Below are 21,415 nucleotides of genomic sequence, written 5' to 3'. Positions count from 1 at the left end.
GTAACATTTCCGTCTCACGCTTGAGGTATTCGGCTAATCACAACGCACTGGATAGCTGGCCAATCAGAGCACACCTCGCTTTTTCAGACCGATGAGCTTTGTAAAAATCGACGCGTTTCAAAAAGGCGGGGCATAGAGGAGAAACAATTATGTACAGTATGTGGAAAATAATGTGTTTTTTTAACTTTAAACCGCATAAACACATTTCATTACACCAAATACACCAAATAATGTTCTTTTTAGCAGCATCATATGACCCCTTTAAAACATGGTAAAGTTATTCAAAAGACCTCCTTTTGTGTTCCACAGAAGAAAGTCATATGGATGACATGAGTTACATGATCACAAATGATCACAGAATTTGCATTTTTTTTAGCTGAACACAAATCAAATGGCCGAACTGACAGCCTCTTTCCAGCCAGTGTTCACAGTTAAATAAAGCAGTCTGATCTAATGCCTGTGTGGCCTGTGAATGCGATACAGAGAAAATGACATTACCGCACAGCCTCTTTAATCACTGTCACGCTTTACAGGTTTAGCAAGTGGCAACAGCTTCAGTGTCACGCACCACCACTTTAATACTGGACCGCAAAGCCCGAGGAGAACAAGCATTTCAGAAGAGTGAATAAAAAAAAGTGTCCTGTTATTCGACAGGAAGAACCTCATGCCACTGTACCACCAGTTTGGTCATGGTGAACATGACTCCAGGGGAATCAAGTGAATGCAGGAGATTTAAACGCTGTCAGGTTTCTAAATCGCTTTATAGCACAATTTTGCGCCCCCGACCTCCCGCAGTATGCTATCCGAACCAGTCAGAATGCAGCGCGCCTAAATGGAGCACGAGAACAGAACAGACCGGGCGGGCATACAAACGTAATGCCAGGTTCACACACTCCGTCTGTGGTGCGTATTTTTTCCGCGCCCATGTTAACGGATCAGAGCGTTCACACTGCACGCGATTGCAGTCCGGCAGTGTGCTCCAGGAGCGGTGTGTCTGCAGCAGTCATGCTGCGATCGTTTCCGCACGGAGTCTATTTCTGCTGTGCTGCACGCGCTGAATTAAAGTGACAGCGCATTATTCGCGGTAAAAATTAACATGGATTGACACGGAAATTTTGTAATTACACCATAAATGCATATAATTAATGTCTACTGTTTCACAGTCAACACATGGCTTTTTGGCTAGATTTAAAACAAGGAAAAGTGCACTTTTAGATAAACAAGGCAATAATAGATGGCACTCGTGGTGGTAGTTAAACAAAGTTATATTTATTGAGTTTAAACGTGGATATGTCTATGAAAGATTGTATTACTGTACTGTGATAAAAGAGAATCACAATGCTTAAAAAGCATTTTCAGAAACAACGTTTGGATTTGAAATCAAAATAATGGATAAATATTGTGTTTGTGGTAAACAGTCGCGGATCAGGAGCGGACTACAAATTCGTCCAGTGCGAAAGCAAAATGAGTCCATGCTGCTTCTGCACTGCATACACATACTGTATACGCACTGCAGACGGAGTACGCGTGAACCTGGTGCAACATATCTATTTCAACATCTGAGGCAACGCCACAAAGAGCTCTATGACCAATGCATGGCTAAAAAAAATCCCTGGACACGGGATTAGTTTTTTTTGTTTTTGCCATATGTCTATTCTAGAGACATTTTGTTACACCTTTACTTAGTGATTATTTTGCCTTATGTCTGTTCTAGAGACATGTTACAGCTTTTTGATAAAGCTCTAATTGGTTTTCTTTTGGAAATATGTTTCAAATTCACACTGACAGTGATTTCATCATCCAGCTCAGTTCAGTTTTAATAGTATCTGTGCAATCAAGTGGACGATATCGCTGGATATTAAGTGTCCTCAACTAAGCAAGCCAGAGGCGACAGCGGCAAGGAACCAAAACTCCATCAGGTGACAGAATGGAGAAAAAAACCTTGGGAGAAACCAGTCTCAGTCGGGGGCCTAGTTCTCCTCCGGCCAGATGAACCATCATGTTGATCCATGCTGCAGCAAAGTTAGATTGTGCAGAGGACTCATCTGGTTCTGTGGTCTTGTCCCGATGGCTGTCTAGGAGACAAGGTCTTCACTGGGGATCTGTCTCTGGGGCTCATCTAGTTGTCCTGGTCTCCGCTGAAATTCAGGGATGTACAGGTCGTCTCTAAGTGCTGATCCACCATCTGGGCTGGATACGGACTTGATCTGGTGGCTACGGTGACCTCAGAATAAGAAAGAAACAGACTAATATTAGCGTAGATGCCATTCTTCTTACGATGTAACAAGTACATCGTATGTTATTGGAAGTGTTCCCAGTTTCGGTTGACGTAATTAATGCAGCCTAACAATCCTTTAATTCTGACTTTTTTCGCAATTGGGAGTTTATATCTCGCAATTCTGACTTTTTTTCTCAAAATTGTGAGATATATATTATAAGTTATAATGTCCAATTCTGAGGGGAAAAATACTGATATTTTCTCAGAATTCCGACTTTATATCTTTATTGTGTGCTGTAAAGTCAGAATTGCATGATATAAATTCACAATTACCTTTTTTTGTTATATTTGTTATATTTATGTATGTATCATAATGTGATAATGTATTATTAAATTGTATTATTATGTATATTATAATATTTGATCACATTAAAGTAAACATTTTAGTTATATTTTTGTTAAAAAAACATTTCAGTTTTTTTGTGTTCATAATAGTTTTCAATATTTAATATCAATATTTTTTTTTCAATTATATTGAAGTCCTTTATTTTTATTTAATATTTTTGTTAGCAGTTGTTTTCTTTGCTGCTTTTGTTTTCATAATAGTTTTCATAATTTATTACTTTATTGATTATAAACTTAAAGGGGTCATATGATGCTGCTAAAAAGAACATTATTTGGTGTATTTGGTGTAATGAAATGTGTTTATGCGGTTTAAGGTAAAAAAAAACATTATTTTCCACATACTGTACATTAGGGCTGTCAAAATGTCTGAAAAACTAAATTCGAATTTTCTACTTAAATATTATCAAAATTCGAATTATATTCTAATTTAAAAGGCATAATTTCAGTTAGGGGAAAAAAGCTTTTGGCCACAAGAGGCCACAAGAAGGCGCATCGAGCAAAATATTATGCACGTTTCTTCAAAGCGTAATAAAATAACACGACTATCTTTGAAAAAATGTGCATAATGTTTAAAATAATGTTTATAAACCATATATAATTAATAAAGTTGCTTAAACAATTAGAAAAAAAACAGCACCATGCATGTATGTATAGTTTAATACAAAGGACCAAAAACCAATCACAAAGAGTAGGCTACTTTCTTCATTTAAAAACATGAGATACAGTGGGATGGGGAAAAACCGCCATAACGTCTTTAGACATGTTTTTTAAAAGTTGAACTTGCATTAATTTTACATGGCTTTCTAAACATGTTTAAATTGTTTTTAACTCTGCGAGACGCGAGTACAATGCTGATAGATGTCCCTCTTGGTAAACATAATTTGACGATACTTCTACGTTTTGTTCTACAACGTAAATTACACACATCCGTACCCAAAACAAAATTTTTTAAGCAGGCTTTATTTTACTCATAAATTGATAAACCCCATTATAAAACCCCATAGGACAATCTGGAAGGAACCCGCGGCGAATTACTCTTCCGTTTTCTGACGTCATAGCCTATAAAAACGCTATATTTTCTTTATGTAATGTTGCGGTGTTTATTATAAACAATTGCAAACTGAAACGTAATGAATGAACTGACCCAAAGAATCACAAGACATCTTATTTTAATAGTTTCTAAATAACACACCGATGGTTTTGTGGGTATATATTAACATGTAAATAGTTTTTTGAGGTTCAAACAGCAAAGCAATTAAGAAAAACAGACATAAGCATCAAGTATGGTGTCAGATGAAAAATGTAATTTTTCTGAATCACTGGTCCATTACACCGTCAAAAACATTTAAAAACAAAGGACCTGAGTTAAACTAAACCATGACCTGAAATCCACTGATACATCTGGTATGCATTAAACGATTATGATTATTATCACTTATATACACTCATGATTATACTTATGTAAACACAACAAAGTCAAAGTACAGTAAAGAATAAATCATTACATAATTGTAAATCTAACCGATCACGTCGATCTGACTTTTCCCTGAAGTTTCCCTTATCGCATCCCATCACAAACATTGTGAATAATGTTTTACACTTTGTATTAACTCTGAAGAGAAAAAAACACAAAATTAGAGATCAAGACAAAATCAATCACATTTTTCAAAGTAAATAAATCTCAAAGAAAGTGTAAAGTCTCCACAAAAAAGGGAAAAATACACACTTGATAACATTGAGTATAAATAAACACAATAAAATTAGTTAAATGAAGGCCGCCACAAAAAAAACAAAGGCAAAGAAAGGAAAAAACTATTAGAAAAGGTGCGGTAGATTTAAGGACGCACTTTTTACTCTTTCCTGAATTACATCACAATCACCGTCACAGTATTAATCATCTATCATCATCATCAGTATTATTATGAGTTTTCCTGTCAAATTAGATTTGAATGAATATTTCGCACAAAAATGAAAATTCTGTCATTATTTACTCACCCTCAAATTTCTTGAAATCACATGATTTTTAAAAGACATTTAACAAAATGTTCAGGCTGCTGTTTGCCATACAATAACAACTGATATTTTATTTTCAAGAATTGTTTTATTTTCATTTATTAAAAATAAAAACAAAACAGACATATGAACATTCATATATATTCATGTCTGTTGTTTTTTTTAATTGATGAAACAGACACGTATGTATGATGATATGTATGTATCTGTGTGTGTGTATATATATATATATATATATATGTGTGTGTGTCTGTTTTGTTATATATATATATATATATATTTTAAAGATAGTCAATAAAATTAATATTCATAATAGTCGTGTTGGGTTATTGGAGTCTCTGAGCATAAGATGGACGTGAACTTTAAGAGTGTCTCTCTGCTTTCTCCTGTTGACTAGCATTCTTGATTACAGACACACACATGTGTTTGGAAAGTAACTCAGTTGTGGTTACTATTCCCCAAAAAAAAGATTTTCACAAAAAAAAAAAAAAAAGATTACAACTGAATTTTTATTTTTGAGAGAACTATTCCTTTTAACCGAGATGGTCACAAAATATTTACTTCAGCACAATTTTGGCTTTGCAGCTGAAAGCGACACTAAAAACAGTTTCATTTCTAATTAGAAATAACAGGAAAAAACTGCTTGCCTATCATTCTTTTCATCAAGGCCTGTGTCATTTCTTCACAGGGCATCGTTAGTATAAAATCGACCCATTTTTAGACTCAAACAGTGGCTGATCTATAAACCTCACTGATTATCCTTATCTTAAGGCCAGCCGCCAATATTTTAGTGTATATCTTTGTATGCTAAAGATTACATTTGCAAAGCAAACGCATTTGTTGGTGCCTAATCAAAAGTACATAAGCTTTGGTAAAAAGACAAATACAGAAAAGTAAGCGAATATTCACCCAGCCCGGCTACATTATCAGACCTGCGCATTACGAGGCGTAAAGGCAAAGTTAAAACAACATGGGAAGGGTTTCCCGTGCTGTTGGTCAGGTGGGGTTGGGCTGGGTTCACAAAAACACATTAGAACACGGAAAACAGGGAGCCGAGGGCCAATCCCGTCGCAGCACCGGCCAGCATCCCCAGAGCAACGTCACCTGTGTCGTCACGCCGGCGCTCCTGAACTATGACCTGGTTGACGCCGGGTGCGTATCCGCCTGATGGAGACAAATAAACAAACGTCAATCAAACTACATAAAGGTTATATGTCAGAAGTCAACAAACTTCCTGTTACCTTGATAATGATACGGGTAGGCAACTGCATACTGCTGGCCATCTGCGGAATAGACCATCTGTGTGGCATAAGGCGGAGGATGAGGAACATAACCGCCATATCCATCAGGATAGAAAACCTAGATGAAAATCAGGGGAAAAAATCAGGGATGCATGATATTAAATTAATATATATATTTTACTTTTTAATCATGCATGCTCCTTTCCCCTATTTTTATATTCAAATTATTTGTTTTTATTTGTAGCGATTTTTGTTACATTTAATGATTAAAAAAATAATAATTATAACATTTTATTAAATTATTTATTATTCTATCATAAAACAACTATTTTTCATTTTTATTTATTATACATTTTCTTTAGTTTTTTGTTATATTTAATTACATTTTACATTATTTTTTAATCATAAGAGTTTTTTTTATTTTTTTTATTACATTATAACAATTAAATTATTTCATTATTTTACCAAGAATTCTTTATTATTGGCTCTGGAATATTTAAAATTTTAACTGTACAAGCTCATTTTACATATACATTTTTTTTTTTCATTTATTCTCTCTCTCTCTCTCTCTCTCTGAGCTCTTCAGGCAGTTCCTTTGACCTCATGATTCTCATTTGCTCTGACATGCACTGTGAGCTGTAAGGTCTTATATAGACAGGTGTGTGGCTTTCCTAATCTAGTCCAATCAGTATAATCAAACACAGTTGGACTCAAATGAAGGTGTAGAACCGTCTCAAGGATGATCAGAAGAAATGGACAGCACGTGAGTTAAATATATGAGTGTCACAGCTCATCTGAATCTGAAGGGTCTGAATACTTAGGACCATGTTATATTTCAGTTTTTCTTTTTTAATAAATTTGCAAAAATGTCAACAATTCTGTGTTTTTCTGTCAATATGGGGTGCTGTGTGTACATTAATGAGGAAAAAAAATTAACTTAAATGATTTTAGCAAATGGCTGCAATATAACAAAGAGTGAAAAATTTAAGGGGGTCTGAATACTTTCCGTACCCACTGTAAATATGGAGTTATGTTTAATTATATTTTAATTATTTTTAATAATTCTAAAATTGAAATTTTAATTGTAATGTACAAATTATATTATCTACATTAGTGTCCTGTTTTCATCAGATGAAGTAGTTAAAACTGAAAGCAGTGTTTTATTGAAACTGATAACAGCCTTTTTATAGCAGCCAATATACTTCCAAGCATTGCTTCTAAACGTAATCTGACCTCAATTGTTCTTCCTGGTCAAACAAGTTTAGAATCAAACAGAAATGACAAAGGCTAATACGAGCTTTAAAACACATGCAACAACATAAGCTGGATATCAGAGTACAAATAAATTATTATTTTTTGTAGTAATCAACATTTGTCACAGTCATTTTCCTTGAAATGTATTACCTGTGGAGTTGTGTTTAATTCAGAATAGGGTGGAGGAGCTGACGCTACGACGTCCTCGGCAAAACCGACCTGAGGAGGCGGCACAATCTACAAAACACATTAAGTCATGTCAGCTTCTGAAATCAGCTCCAGAAGCTGCGCTACTGGAAATGTTAAATGTGAAAGTATTGTCCCACTCAGACTGCGTTTGTGTAACTCACAGTGTTGAGTCTGGCGTCCTGAAGTGCCATGGTCCAAGCCCTGCGACAAAATACATCGAGTTAGTGTCAAAAAAATCGTATTTTGAAGAACACATTGTAAATAATAATAATAATAATAGAGAATTTGACTCACAAAGCATCGTCTGCACTGTCTGCGCAGATGCTGATGACCCGACCGTCCCGGCAGACGATCTGCAGGAGGGAGTCTTTGCTTTTGCCTTCAGGAGGCGTGAGCTCTGGAAATGAATAATGGAAGATGAAGAACAACAACAACAACACATGGGGACCTTCAAGTTACTTGTTCTTTACTTTTTCCATCCTCTGTTGGTCTAACGACTTGCAAAAACCTGTCAAGTACTACATAAGAAAAATTCGAACAAAAACGTTGCATTCGAATGTGGATTTTTTTTATTTTTTTATTCCACGAATATTCGAAATTCGATTTTTTTTTTTGACAGCCCTAATAAGAAGGCACTTTTGAGGTTTTCGCATCTTCCGCGGTTCAAAAGCAGAAGGAAAGACGGCAGATGAAGACTGAAGTGCGGATCACACCCACCTCTACATGCGCTGGCATTGCGGATGTTAATGCAGTCCACCTTCATGTGGATCTCGTCTTCCATGTCCCGTCGCTGCTGGTCATCGTAGAAGACCAGACGTCCATCTGACCAGAGGTCAAACCAGTTCCTCTTCCAGCGCCGCAAGATGGTGCCTGATAGATTTTATAAATACATTTTTAATGACTTTTTACTATTCTAAAATGTTATTAAATTATTATTATTTAAATTACATTCTAAACAAGTTGTATTAAATGTATATTTACATGTTATAAATGTATTATAAATGTATTAAAATGACAAAATATATAATAAGTTTTATTATAATTTATTTAGACAAAATAAGTTTAATATCAGCCATGTTTTAATTACCTTTTTATAATAAAAAAATAAAAATTACATTATAAAATAATTAAATTATAAACTGTATCTGCATATATATATATATATATCATATTATGAATGTAGTATAAAATAATTAAAATATTAAATAAGAAAAAGACTACTTGTTAATGTAATCTGACCTCGATTGTTCAAGCAAGTTTAAGCAAACAGAAATAATGAATTCATCATCTAAATAGAGCTTAGACTTACAAGACAAACAAGATACAGCCTAGATAGTCAGCTTACTAGGTTTTGAGACACAAAGTTCAGCTGTTTTTCAACTTCCGTCTAAAAACTCGTGCCAAGATATCAAGAAGAGGACAGGAAACTATTTGTGCATGTTTTCTTTAGTGAATAAAAACTAAAAGCAAAACTTAAAAAAAAGCTTTTCAGTTCAACCTCAAGGCTAAACATTTCGCATAACCTTAAATGATTTATATTTCACGAGTTCCCAGAAAAGGGTTCATATGAATTATAAAACATGCTAAAATGCTCAAATTAGACAGCAAAAACAACTAAAACGAAGGATTTTAAGGACATAAATGTGGTGTAATAAACACTCACTTTGTCTGTGCAGCCATCCGCTCTTCACAAACGCCATCCTCCAATAAACTCACTATCTAAACATACAAAAACAATTAACTTAAAGCCTTTTTACGTATATAATATTAAGCTGAGCCCATGTACATGCATTTATTGCTTATGTTAGACAGTAAATGTAGTTTAACGTTAGCTGTTGAACTTCTCCGCCTATCAGTTTCAGAGTTAGCTTGCGCTCGCGGCGCCGATGTGCAAAAAACGACGACAAACCGACGAAATAAACATCCAGAGAAATCCCAAAACAACTAAAAACATGTCGAAACACTATACTTGTCATATTTATGCAATATTAAATGGGTTAAAAGAGTAAATCTACCCTCTTTGTTGTGTTGACGTTCGAAGCGTGTGCGACTAGCAGAGTGATATCAGCAGCATCCTCTCAGCTGATGCCTTATGTCACCGTATCAGATGACCAACACGGCTTTTATCAGGTTTCGCAACGAAATAAACATCCAGAGAAATCCCAAAACAGCTAAAAACATGTCGAAACACTATACTTGTCATATTTATGCAATATTAAATGGGTTAAAAGAGTAAATCTACCCTCTTTGTTGTGTTGACGTTCGAAGCGTGTGCGACTAGCAGAGTGACATCAGCATTATGTCACCGTATCAGATGACCAACACGGCTTTTATCAGGTTTCGCAGACTTTTATATACTTTACACAGTTTGTTTTGATGAGATACTATAGTACAGAGCGTTTTTAGGACAAATAATTAATATATTTAACATGTAGGGATCAAAGCAGACGTAATGAAAAGACATTCGAGAATATTCCTGTGAAATGAAACTTAATTCTTCTTTTAGGTGCTTTTTACTTATTTCAGAGTGTTAACAAACTAAATAAGGTTTTAATAAGTTACAGGTGTAATATATTATAAAATATTGTTATATTATAGATAATATGATGATGTTATAATGATATTAATATAATGAGACGGAGATTTTATATAGCCTAACAATAAACTATAGCATAATATTTAAAATTATGTATATATTGTTTACATAAAATAGAATATTTTAGAATATGAAATAAATTCACACACACACACACACACACACACACACACATATATATGTTATAAAATATTATACAACATAATAATAATATATTTTTTCTTTTTATTACTTTTTAATATATTTGTAACATTTTTCTTAACATATTCATTTAAATGTATTTTTCTTTTTCAATACATTTCACAACCTTTTTCAGTATATTCATTTATATTATAAATCTTATGGTGCATTACATGAAATATTATAATATATTATTTCATATTTTTTATCAAGTTCTTTTAATTTCTTTCCTTTACCCTTTTCCTTTAATATCACAATTATTACACCCAACCACTCAACACACACATTATATAAATGTGAAAACATTTAATAAAAATGTGAAATGTTATGAAATGTTATATTATAATTTAAGTATAATATAAAATAATTTAAATATAATATATGATAAAAAATAAAATGATATATTATATATATAATTTAATTTTTATCATATATTATATTTAAATTATATGACATTATATTATATTATACTTAAATTATAATACTGTATAACATTTCATAACATTTCACATTTTTTTCTTAATAAATCAATAAAAAAAAATTATTTCACATAAATTACACTTTTTTCTGTACATATATTTTAGTGACAAATACAATTTTATATGGAAGTTATTAAGAAAAGTATTGCTTTACTGTTGACTATATTTGTATGACTAGCATTTACATTTTAATTAAGGAAATAATATATATTTCCACTATATAATATATAATAACATTTCATAATTTTCCTTTAAAAATATTCATTATTTTTCTGCATGCATCAAATAGAATTTTACATGTAAGTCATTAAGAAAACTCTTTGTGTACTTTGCGATCTTTATAAAAATGTCATGTTCATACATGTAAACACTGAAAAGTTACAAAATTGTATTGCTCTCACCACTAGATGGCGCAGTTTCACTGGGAATGGGGTGCATTTAAAGCAGCACTATGTAACTTTTGGCGCTCTAGCGGTTAATAAACAGAAATTAAATAAGTAAATAAGAATGCTAAAATAAGTTCTAGGTTTGTAGTTATATATGAAGAGTTCAGATGCAAAAGCCTCTAAGTGCCATCTAAAATTTTCACACTTAGCTACTTCTCTAAGTTTATGTCTATGGCGATTCACGCAGGTATGTGTTACTCCGCAGCGGTGACGGACCCGACCAGCCTACAATAGTCCAAATATAAGTACTTATTATAAGTGTACCGTAGTGATTCGGAATAAGACAAAAACGCGGTTTGGAAGATGAATTCATGATGTACTCGCTCATTATATACATTTTGAAAATTTTGAACACAGAAAAAGTTACATAGTGCTGCTTTAAAGTTCCTGCAAAGGAAAACGTGCATTATTGTAATATTTTTGCACAAACCCATGTATAGTTTGTCTTTTCAATGAAAAGTAACCAGTAACCTTCATATGAAGTTCTGCGTTTGCATCTGCAGTCATCGTGTTCCTCCATCACACTGCATTTGCCTAAGCCTTATCCAGCTCAGTGTTTTCCTAGTGACCTTTCCCACTGACAGCTTATTGAATGAGGGTCAAAACCAAATCATACTGAATTATCAAACCATAAACCCTCATTTATGAAGCGTATGGAGCAGAATTGCATTAGATCACTTCACATTTGCATTTACACTAGCAAACTGAATCACAAACCACTTTGAGATCCAGTTTAGCATTCAGATGCTCAAGGTTAGGGTAATATGGTGCAACTACAGTGACACTTCTTTAAATGGACTGCTCTGAGAACAGATAGCCGGATGTAATCCTGTACTGTAACTTGTAGACAGTGTCCACTTCCACAGCTGGGATCAGAGCAAGTCGGTTGGCACAGCTAAACTCGTTCCAGTGCTGGTGGAAATAATCTCATCCGAGCCTCGTTCACTCATACTGGGGAGGCTCGTCGGGGCCAGATTGAAGTGATTTACGCAACAATGTCTCGCCAGTGGTTGGCTGTTGCGGATTTTGTTTCGTCTTAATCTTTGGGCAGATTAACCGACCGAACCAATTGTGTGCCTCCACGGGACTAATGTGTGGGGAGAACTTGTGAACTCAAAACAGAGTCCCTGCAAACTTCATCTAGACGAGAATATATTGCTCTGGAGGAAGTATAATAAAATGTTTTTTTTCTGGATACTATGATGGTCAGCTATGCATATGACATCAGTGACTGACAGGTAAGTGTCATTGAAGTTTACATTAGTGCTTGTGCTGTTAAGTGAGTTTTTGTTTTTACAGTATTCTGTAGATCTGCAAAATGTAGAGTTTGTAATAGTTGTTAATCGGATATAAACCTACATAAAAAAGATTTAAAAAATTATACACATATATATTATTAAATTATATTAAATAATAAATAGTATTAAATAAAAATATAAATAGTATATAAATATAGTATAAATAATATAAATAGTATTTAGTCATATTTAATAATAGTATTAAATAATAATATATAAATAAATTGGTGTTTTTTAAATAATTGAAGGCTGAAAAATGAATGACAATGAAGACTGAAAATTAAAATAAAAAATATTAATAAATACTATAATAGTATATAAACATTAAAATAACTGCATGAGGATGAGTAAATAATGACAGAACTTTACATTTTTGACTGAACCACCCCTTTAAAACATGTTTTTAAGTTTAAAAAAAAATTCAAACACACACACACACACACATATATATATATATATATATGCACACACACACACACTTATATATATATATATATATATATATAGATAAAATACTGTTTATAATATAGTACTTGGTAATATATTATATAATATATTATATATGATTTTAAATTCATGTAATATTTAATATATTTATAATCTATAATCTATAATTATATAATATTTATTTTAAAACATTTTAAACAATTTAAATGTGAGTCATGCACATAAAACTATTTATTATTTATTTTATATACACACGATATTACATTATTATATATTTTTTACATTTAAAATAATTGTTTACATTTAAATTTCAAAATGTAATTAAATAAATAGATGATAGATAGATAGATAGATAGATAGATAGATCTCTCTCTCTTCAGCATCCCTCCTCCTCTCTGCAGCTGTTTGATTTAAATGTAGCCTATTTACAAGGAGAGTGTGACTGTGACAGGACGTTTCAAAACTCACATAATGACTTTTGCTTCGAGCAGCAGCAGTGATTGCGAGCGTATCTGCTCATATTACCGGCCTCCTCCTCGCTGCAGGCAGGGCTGGGTCTGTGTCAGAGGAATGCACAAAGAAGGCGGCCTATTCATTTTGTGTCCTGCAGTTTATGCGTCCTTGGACCCAACTGTGCATGAAGTTCAAGACCCAGCCCAGTGCTCTCTATTACAGCTGGCTTTGCTTCAGAACTGGCCTCAGATCAGGGATTCAAGAAAAATAACCACGTATGAAATCTAAGTGACTTCTCTGAGTAAAAAAACAAACCAGACGCCAAAAGCTCTCACAACGTGACGTTAAATAGATTAATAAACACAAAGACGCGCACGAATTAACAAAGGAAATTCCTCGGCAGCTGGAATATGTGAACTTCCTCTCCTCTGCATTTAAGAATTCTTCCATCAATTTTCCACCCAAATTCTAGTATAGAATTACGCCCCTCCCACTCGGGGGCGGAGCTACGTGGGCCGCTCCACCAATAGGAACGTCTCACAGGTCAGTTTTTCTCAAAGGTGGTCAGGACTGTCTCCATAGCAACGTAGCGATCGTTCCTCAAAGTAGTTCAGTTTCTGTGACGCGAGTGAACGATAGCCAGTGCTTTCAAACGCAGCTGTTTAGTTGGCCAAATCTGAAGTGGGAGTGTGCCAAGCACACTTGAGCTGGCCAAAACAGCTGGAGGAAGAGAGAGAGAAGATTTTATAAATCTTGAAATGACTTTATAAGTGCGCATGTGGCTGCTGTGGAGGATAGACAGCAGATGGGCGAAGGAGGTAAGATGTTTGAAGAAGATATTTATTAGGCCTAGTTTTTCTTTTCTTCTGTCAGATTTACTGCTTTCGTGATCTTTTAAAGTTGTTTGTCCAGCTTTCATGGCCACCTGTGTGCGAGTCATTGCATTTTGTTTTCTTGACCCATGCTTCTGTTAGCTCCAGTGTTAAATATATGTCAGATGAGAGAAGTGCCCCCCCCGCGGGATGAGTGTTTTCGTTCCTGGTCCGACACGGTGACCCCCGTGTGTTTAGGGGTCACACCAGCAGCAGATGTCATAGTAATGATTTTAGGCTGCAGAACTGTAGAAATCGACCTGAGCTCAATGTAAGAAAGCGTCATGTATGACTTTTACTTGCTCATTCCTCTGAAATGGTCTCATTTCCTGTAGTTTTCTCATCACCAACAGATTGCACTGGAATAAAAAGCAGCCCATGGAAAAATTGGAAATATAAGGATTTACAGGCCTGGAAAAGTCAGGGAAATGATCAAAAAATCATGGGAATCCCTATAGTGAATACTTCTAAATACTATTTATTTTTAAGCTTGACTCTATGTTATCTAATTAGCTAGAAAGTGCCCTTTGTGAGCATTATTTACTCTGAAAAGTCATGGAAACAAAATCATGGAAACTTCTAGAGTGAATATTTCTACATTCTATTTATTTCTCGACTGTAAGGTATTTGATTGGCTAGGAATTGTTTATTTATTCATTTTAAAATGTAATTGAAATTCCTAAAGTGAATATTGCTATATTCAATTTTGTACACTTTATTTGATTTATTTGTTAAATTATTTAAAAAGTAATGGAGCAAAAAGCAAATATTTCTACATTCTATTTTACGCTTGACTCCAGCTTCAACAAATTGCCTAGAATTTGTTCTTTGTGAGCAGAATAATTTTATTTGTTAAAAAAAAGTTGAGGAAAACATGAACATTTCTAAAGTTAATATTTCTATATTCTATTTAACTTTATGCTTGACTCTGCAAGGTATTTATTTGGGTAGAAAAAAACTCATGTAACAAATGATTTTTGACTATAAGTTATTTAAGTGGGCTAGAAAGTGCTGGTTTTGAGCATAACTATTTTATTTATTTATTTAGAAAATAAGGAAGAAAATTATTAAGTAAATATTTGCTATTTACTTGCTATGCTTGACACTAGAATATTCAATTGGCTCTTTGTGAGCATATTAATTATAAATAACTAATTGTAAAAAAAAAAAATCATCCTGCATCCTGAAAATTACAAGGTCGTCAGCCTAATATGTTGCTGTTGATGTATGAAGTATATGGCCTTCTTAAAATTTTGTAAATGGTAAGTTAATGTTTTAAAAAGCTTTTAAGCGATTAAAATGGTTGAGAATCTCTCTTATTGTGTGTGTTCAGATGGAATAATGTCTGTTTATTCAAGCATGAAGTACCTGGAGCACCAGGAAGGTGTCCTAATTATTATTAAATAATTAAGAGAGGACCAATTAAATCAAATTAATCTTCCAGAAAACTCACTCGTTTGTGAACTTACCTCAGAGAAAACATACTTTTCTATTCTTGTCCTAAATAATGGCTGTCAGATGCTAAGTGTACAATATGACCTAACTGCACCGTGGTATATTAATTATAAAGTTAAGATCATTCAGATGTTAGTTTGATGACATTGTGCTTTGTGAAAAGATGATTGGAGGTTTAAAAGCAGGATAGTGCTGTTAAGCCGAAAGCTAAAAGTGGAATAATGTGTCACCAAGCCCTACATTATTCTCAGAACAGTTTAGCGTGTTGTATTGGTTACTTGCGAAACTATTTGTTCTACATCTGGCGTTAGTAGTTAGTAGAGCAGATGAAACTTATGTGTTACACTAAAATATACATTATTACTTTCCCTCAGCCTTGGGAAAATCCAGTTTCAATGCCACAATGACATACTAGCAGTTGTTTGTGACTAAAAGACATTTTTTAGATTCTGTGGTCAAGTCTTGCATGGCCAAAGCTGTTTGGAAAGAATGAAAGATGCAAAAGTCTTCTTGTCAACAAAAAGTGATTTATCAAAAATTCAGTTAAGTGAATAATGTGCTTTCCACTGGTCTGCGGACAGTTAAACCTCTGGTTACTAATGGCCTTAAAAAGAGTTTAAAATGTCAAATACAGCATATCATGCAGTAAGTGATACTGGCTAATGAAGGCCTGTTTTCACACAAGTATTTCCCGCAATTCATGTTAAGTGTCACTCAAAAATGCTAAATCTATCACTAAATTCTATGCACTGAAAAACTCTTATTCTTAATAAATATTTTTTTTTATCTTGTCTTTTAATTAAAAATCTGTAAAAATCATAAAAAAGGCCTTGAGAAAAGATTTATTTGAGAAGTGACACTGACTTTTTTTTAGATTTTTTTATGATAAACATGTTAAAACATGTTAAAAGTTTATATTAAATGATAAACATGTTAAATATACGGTCTGTACAGTAGAAAAACCATTACGCCTATGGGATGTCCCCACTTTTCAACCTGTGTGTGTGTGTGTGTGTGTTTGTGTTTGCGCGGCGGTTGGTCTTTCTCCAGAGAGGTTTCCTCCTGCAGGCAGCATCTCTCGTCGCTTGTGTTTCAGTGAAAGTGTTATTACGAGTCATTCTGGAGATTAAAAGCACGCTTGATTTATTAGCGTTCGCTCGCGTCAGTCCTGCGTGAGAGTCGCTGACAGTGCAGGCTTGAGCCCCTCCGTCCGCTTCTGATCACGGCCACTATTTTCTCCTCTCTGAATGCAGCGCTGTCCGCTGGAAAACTATCATATCTGAATGATTAGCGCCCCAGGACCGTTTAAAGCGTCTTGATGAGCTCTGTCACGCGGCCGCGGACGCTCGGTTCGGGGCTCATGGGGATTCCAGCGCTTGTTGGTGGAGGGGCTTTTAGAAGAAAATCCATTTGTTTTCAAGGTTTTTAGAATCAGCTTCTTTTTCCAGTGTATTAACTTTGAGTTTAGGGTTTCATAGAAGATACAGATCTTTAAAGGGATATTTCACCCAAAATAAAATTGCCATTCTTTTCTGTGAATTTCTGTTCTTCCATAGTACACAAAATGAGACTTTATGCAAAATGTCCTCTTTTTTCCATAAAAAAAGTGAATGGTTTAAACTGAAACTAAATGCTTATTTTAAATTGGTCTTTGGTTGTCACTAGTAATTATTATTTACCTATTAATTCTGTTTATTATATACTTATTAAAAAATGAATTTTCTTTAATTAGGCTAAAGATCAGGCTATACACACACACACACATATATATTATTAAATTATATTAAATAATAAATAGTATTAAATAAAAATATAAATAGTATATAAATATAGTATAAATAATATAAATAGTATTTAGTCATATTTAATAATAGTATTAAATAATAATATATAAATAAATTGGTGTTTTTTAAATAATTGAAGGCTGAAAAATGAATGACAATGAAGACTGAAAATTAAAATAAAAAATATTAATAAATACTATAATAGTATATAAACATTAAAATAACTGCATGAGGATGAGTAAATAATGACAGAACTTTACATTTTTGACTGAACCACCCCTTTAAAACATGTTTTTAAGTTTAAAAAAAAATTCAAACACACACACACACACACATATATATATATATATATATGCACACACACACACACTTATATATATATATATATATATATATAGATAAAATACTGTTTATAATATAGTACTTGGTAATATATTATATAATATATTATATATGATTTTAAATTCATGTAATATTTAATATATTTATAATCTATAATCTATAATTATATAATATTTATTTTAAAACATTTTAAACAATTTAAATGTGAGTCATGCACATAAAACTATTTATTATTTATTTTATATACACACGATATTACATTATTATATATTTTTTACATTTAAAATAATTGTTTACATTTAAATTTCAAAATGTAATTAAATAAATAGATGATAGATAGATAGATAGATAGATAGATAGATCTCTCTCTCTTCAGCATCCCTCCTCCTCTCTGCAGCTGTTTGATTTAAATGTAGCCTATTTACAAGGAGAGTGTGACTGTGACAGGACGTTTCAAAACTCACATAATGACTTTTGCTTCGAGCAGCAGCAGTGATTGCGAGCGTATCTGCTCATATTACCGGCCTCCTCCTCGCTGCAGGCAGGGCTGGGTCTGTGTCAGAGGAATGCACAAAGAAGGCGGCCTATTCATTTTGTGTCCTGCAGTTTATGCGTCCTTGGACCCAACTGTGCATGAAGTTCAAGACCCAGCCCAGTGCTCTCTATTACAGCTGGCTTTGCTTCAGAACTGGCCTCAGATCAGGGATTCAAGAAAAATAACCACGTATGAAATCTAAGTGACTTCTCTGAGTAAAAAAACAAACCAGACGCCAAAAGCTCTCACAACGTGACGTTAAATAGATTAATAAACACAAAGACGCGCACGAATTAACAAAGGAAATTCCTCGGCAGCTGGAATATGTGAACTTCCTCTCCTCAGCATTTAAGAATTCTTCCATCAATTTTCCACCCAAATTCTAGTATAGAATTACGCCCCTCCCACTCTGGGGCGGAGCTACGTGGGCCGCTCCACCAATAGGAACGTCTCACAGGTCAGTTTTTCTCAAAGGTGGTCACGACTGTCTCCATAGCAACGTAGCGATCGTTCCTCAAAGTAGTTCAGTTTCTGTGACGCGAGTGAACGATAGCCAGTGCTTTCAAACGCAGCTGTTTAGTTGGCCAAATCTGAAGTGGGAGTGTGCCAAGCACACTTGAGCTGGCCAAAACAGCTGGAGGAAGAGAGAGAGAAGATTTTATAAATCTTGAAATGACTTTATAAGTGCGCATGTGGCTGCTGTGGAGGATAGACAGCAGATGGGCGAAGGAGGTAAGATGTTTGAAGAAGATATTTATTAGGCCTAGTTTTTCTTTTCTTCTGTCAGATTTACTGCTTTCGTGATCTTTTAAAGTTGTTTGTCCAGCTTTCATGGCCACCTGTGTGCGAGTCATTGCATTTTGTTTTCTTGACCCATGCTTCTGTTAGCTCCAGTGTTAAATATATGTCAGATGAGAGAAGTGCCCCCCCCGCGGGATGAGTGTTTTCGTTCCTGGTCCGACACGGTGACCCCCGTGTGTTTAGGGGTCACACCAGCAGCAGATGTCATAGTAATGATTTTAGGCTGCAGAACTGTAGAAATCGACCTGAGCTCAATGTAAGAAAGCGTCATGTATGACTTTTACTTGCTCATTCCTCTGAAATGGTCTCATTTCCTGTAGTTTTCTCATCACCAACAGATTGCACTGGAATAAAAAGCAGCCCATGGAAAAATTGGAAATATAAGGATTTACAGGCCTGGAAAAGTCAGGGAAATGATCAAAAAATCATGGGAATCCCTATAGTGAATACTTCTAAATACTATTTATTTTTAAGCTTGACTCTATGTTATCTAATTAGCTAGAAAGTGCCCTTTGTGAGCATTATTTACTCTGAAAAGTCATGGAAACAAAATCATGGAAACTTCTAGAGTGAATATTTCTACATTCTATTTATTTCTCGACTGTAAGGTATTTGATTGGCTAGGAATTGTTTATTTATTCATTTTAAAATGTAATTGAAATTCCTAAAGTGAATATTGCTATATTCAATTTTGTACACTTTATTTGATTTATTTGTTAAATTATTTAAAAAGTAATGGAGCAAAAAGCAAATATTTCTACATTCTATTTTACGCTTGACTCCAGCTTCAACAAATTGCCTAGAATTTGTTCTTTGTGAGCAGAATAATTTTATTTGTTAAAAAAAAGTTGAGGAAAACATGAACATTTCTAAAGTTAATATTTCTATATTCTATTTAACTTTATGCTTGACTCTGCAAGGTATTTATTTGGGTAGAAAAAAACTCATGTAACAAATGATTTTTGACTATAAGTTATTTAAGTGGGCTAGAAAGTGCTGGTTTTGAGCATAACTATTTTATTTATTTATTTAGAAAATAAGGAAGAAAATTATTAAGTAAATATTTGCTATTTACTTGCTATGCTTGACACTAGAATATTCAATTGGCTCTTTGTGAGCATATTAATTATAAATAACTAATTGTAAAAAAAAAAAATCATCCTGCATCCTGAAAATTACAAGGTCGTCAGCCTAATATGTTGCTGTTGATGTATGAAGTATATGGCCTTCTTAAAATTTTGTAAATGGTAAGTTAATGTTTTAAAAAGCTTTTAAGCGATTAAAATGGTTGAGAATCTCTCTTATTGTGTGTGTTCAGATGGAATAATGTCTGTTTATTCAAGCATGAAGTACCTGGAGCACCAGGAAGGTGTCCTAATTATTATTAAATAATTAAGAGAGGACCAATTAAATCAAATTAATCTTCCAGAAAACTCACTCGTTTGTGAACTTACCTCAGAGAAAACATACTTTTCTATTCTTGTCCTAAATAATGGCTGTCAGATGCTAAGTGTACAATATGACCTAACTGCACCGTGGTATATTAATTATAAAGTTAAGATCATTCAGATGTTAGTTTGATGACATTGTGCTTTGTGAAAAGATGATTGGAGGTTTAAAAGCAGGATAGTGCTGTTAAGCCGAAAGCTAAAAGTGGAATAATGTGTCACCAAGCCCTACATTATTCTCAGAACAGTTTAGCGTGTTGTATTGGTTACTTGCGAAACTATTTGTTCTACATCTGGCGTTAGTAGTTAGTAGAGCAGATGAAACTTATGTGTTACACTAAAATATACATTATTACTTTCCCTCAGCCTTGGGAAAATCCAGTTTCAATGCCACAATGACATACTAGCAGTTGTTTGTGACTAAAAGACATTTTTTAGATTCTGTGGTCAAGTCTTGCATGGCCAAAGCTGTTTGGAAAGAATGAAAGATGCAAAAGTCTTCTTGTCAACAAAAAGTGATTTATCAAAAATTCAGTTAAGTGAATAATGTGCTTTCCACTGGTCTGAGGACAGTTAAAACCTCTGTGGTTACTAATGGCCTCAAAAAGACAGTTTAAAATGCCAAATACAGTATATCATGCAGTAAGTGATACTGCCTAATGAAGGCCTGTTTGCACACAAGTATTTCCCTCAATTCATGTTAAATGTCACTTAAAAATGCCAAATCTATCACTAAATTTTTGCACTGAAGAAGCCTTATTTTTATATATTAAATATATTTATATATATTATAAATTATATGAATATAAATATATACATGTAAATACATGTATTTTTTTTTTTAAATATATACTGTATGTGTGTGTATTTACATATACATAATAAATATATACAGTACACACATATATATTATGTAAACGAAAACTTTTATTTTGGATGCGATTAATAGCGATTAATCG

General features: G+C 33.6%; 2 protein-coding genes across 5 annotated transcripts in view; one reads left to right on the top strand and one right to left on the bottom strand.

The window, feature by feature from the left end:
* Positions 1 to 5,647: 5,647 nt before the first annotated feature.
* On the bottom strand, positions 5,648 to 9,602 carry plekhb2 (pleckstrin homology domain containing, family B (evectins) member 2). Of its 3 annotated transcripts, none has more exons than XM_016542652.1 (8): positions 9,563 to 9,602; positions 8,984 to 9,039; positions 8,038 to 8,190; positions 7,615 to 7,717; positions 7,482 to 7,521; positions 7,282 to 7,368; positions 5,878 to 5,995; positions 5,648 to 5,800 (listed from the first exon to the last, which is right to left on the bottom strand). In XM_016542652.1, exons 2-8 carry the CDS (start codon positions 9,018 to 9,020, stop codon positions 5,667 to 5,669), a joined length of 672 nt encoding a protein of 223 aa, XP_016398138.1. In that variant the 5' UTR covers positions 9,021 to 9,039; positions 9,563 to 9,602; the 3' UTR covers positions 5,648 to 5,666. The 3 variants fall into 3 exon arrangements, with proteins under 3 accessions (XP_016398138.1, XP_016398136.1, XP_016398137.1); XM_016542650.1 differs by lacking the exon at positions 9,563 to 9,602 and adding an exon at positions 9,336 to 9,407; XM_016542651.1 differs by lacking the exon at positions 9,563 to 9,602 and adding an exon at positions 9,290 to 9,394.
* A 2,291-nt stretch (positions 9,603 to 11,893) lies between these two features.
* kiaa1614 (KIAA1614 ortholog) overlaps positions 11,894 to 21,415 on the top strand; it is a 33,368-nt gene continuing 23,846 nt past the window's right edge. Inside the window, exon 1 of one of the 2 annotated variants that reach the window (XM_016542648.1) lies at positions 11,894 to 12,259. The gene's annotated coding sequence lies outside the window, so the exon portion shown is untranslated. Of the gene's footprint in view, positions 12,260 to 18,867; positions 18,940 to 21,415 lie in introns of those variants that run through there. The other variant, XM_016542649.1, reaches the window with a different exon arrangement.

Source organism: Sinocyclocheilus rhinocerous, unplaced genomic scaffold, assembly GCF_001515625.1.
Source record: "Sinocyclocheilus rhinocerous isolate Xijiao unplaced genomic scaffold, SAMN03320098_v1.1 scaffold4355, whole genome shotgun sequence".
NCBI classification, from domain to species: Eukaryota; Metazoa; Chordata; class Actinopteri; order Cypriniformes; family Cyprinidae; genus Sinocyclocheilus; species Sinocyclocheilus rhinocerous.
The sequence above is the reverse complement of the archived record's forward strand: the minus strand, read 5'-3'. Positions and strand labels throughout refer to the sequence as shown.

What these genes read in the sequence shown, in the direction of transcription:
- plekhb2 (XM_016542652.1), bottom strand. Translation starts at nt 9,020, where the DNA reads ATGGCGTTTGTGAAGAGCGGATGGCTGCACAGACAAA. An exon ending in GACAGTGCAGACGATGCTTT is followed by an intron (nt 7,522 to 7,614) that starts GTGAGTCAAATT and finishes ATTTTGTCGCAG; the next exon opens with GGCTTGGACCATGGCACTTC. An exon ending in AATTAAACACAACTCCACAG is followed by an intron (nt 5,996 to 7,281) that starts GTAATACATTTC and finishes ATTTTCATCTAG; the next exon opens with GTTTTCTATCCTGATGGATA.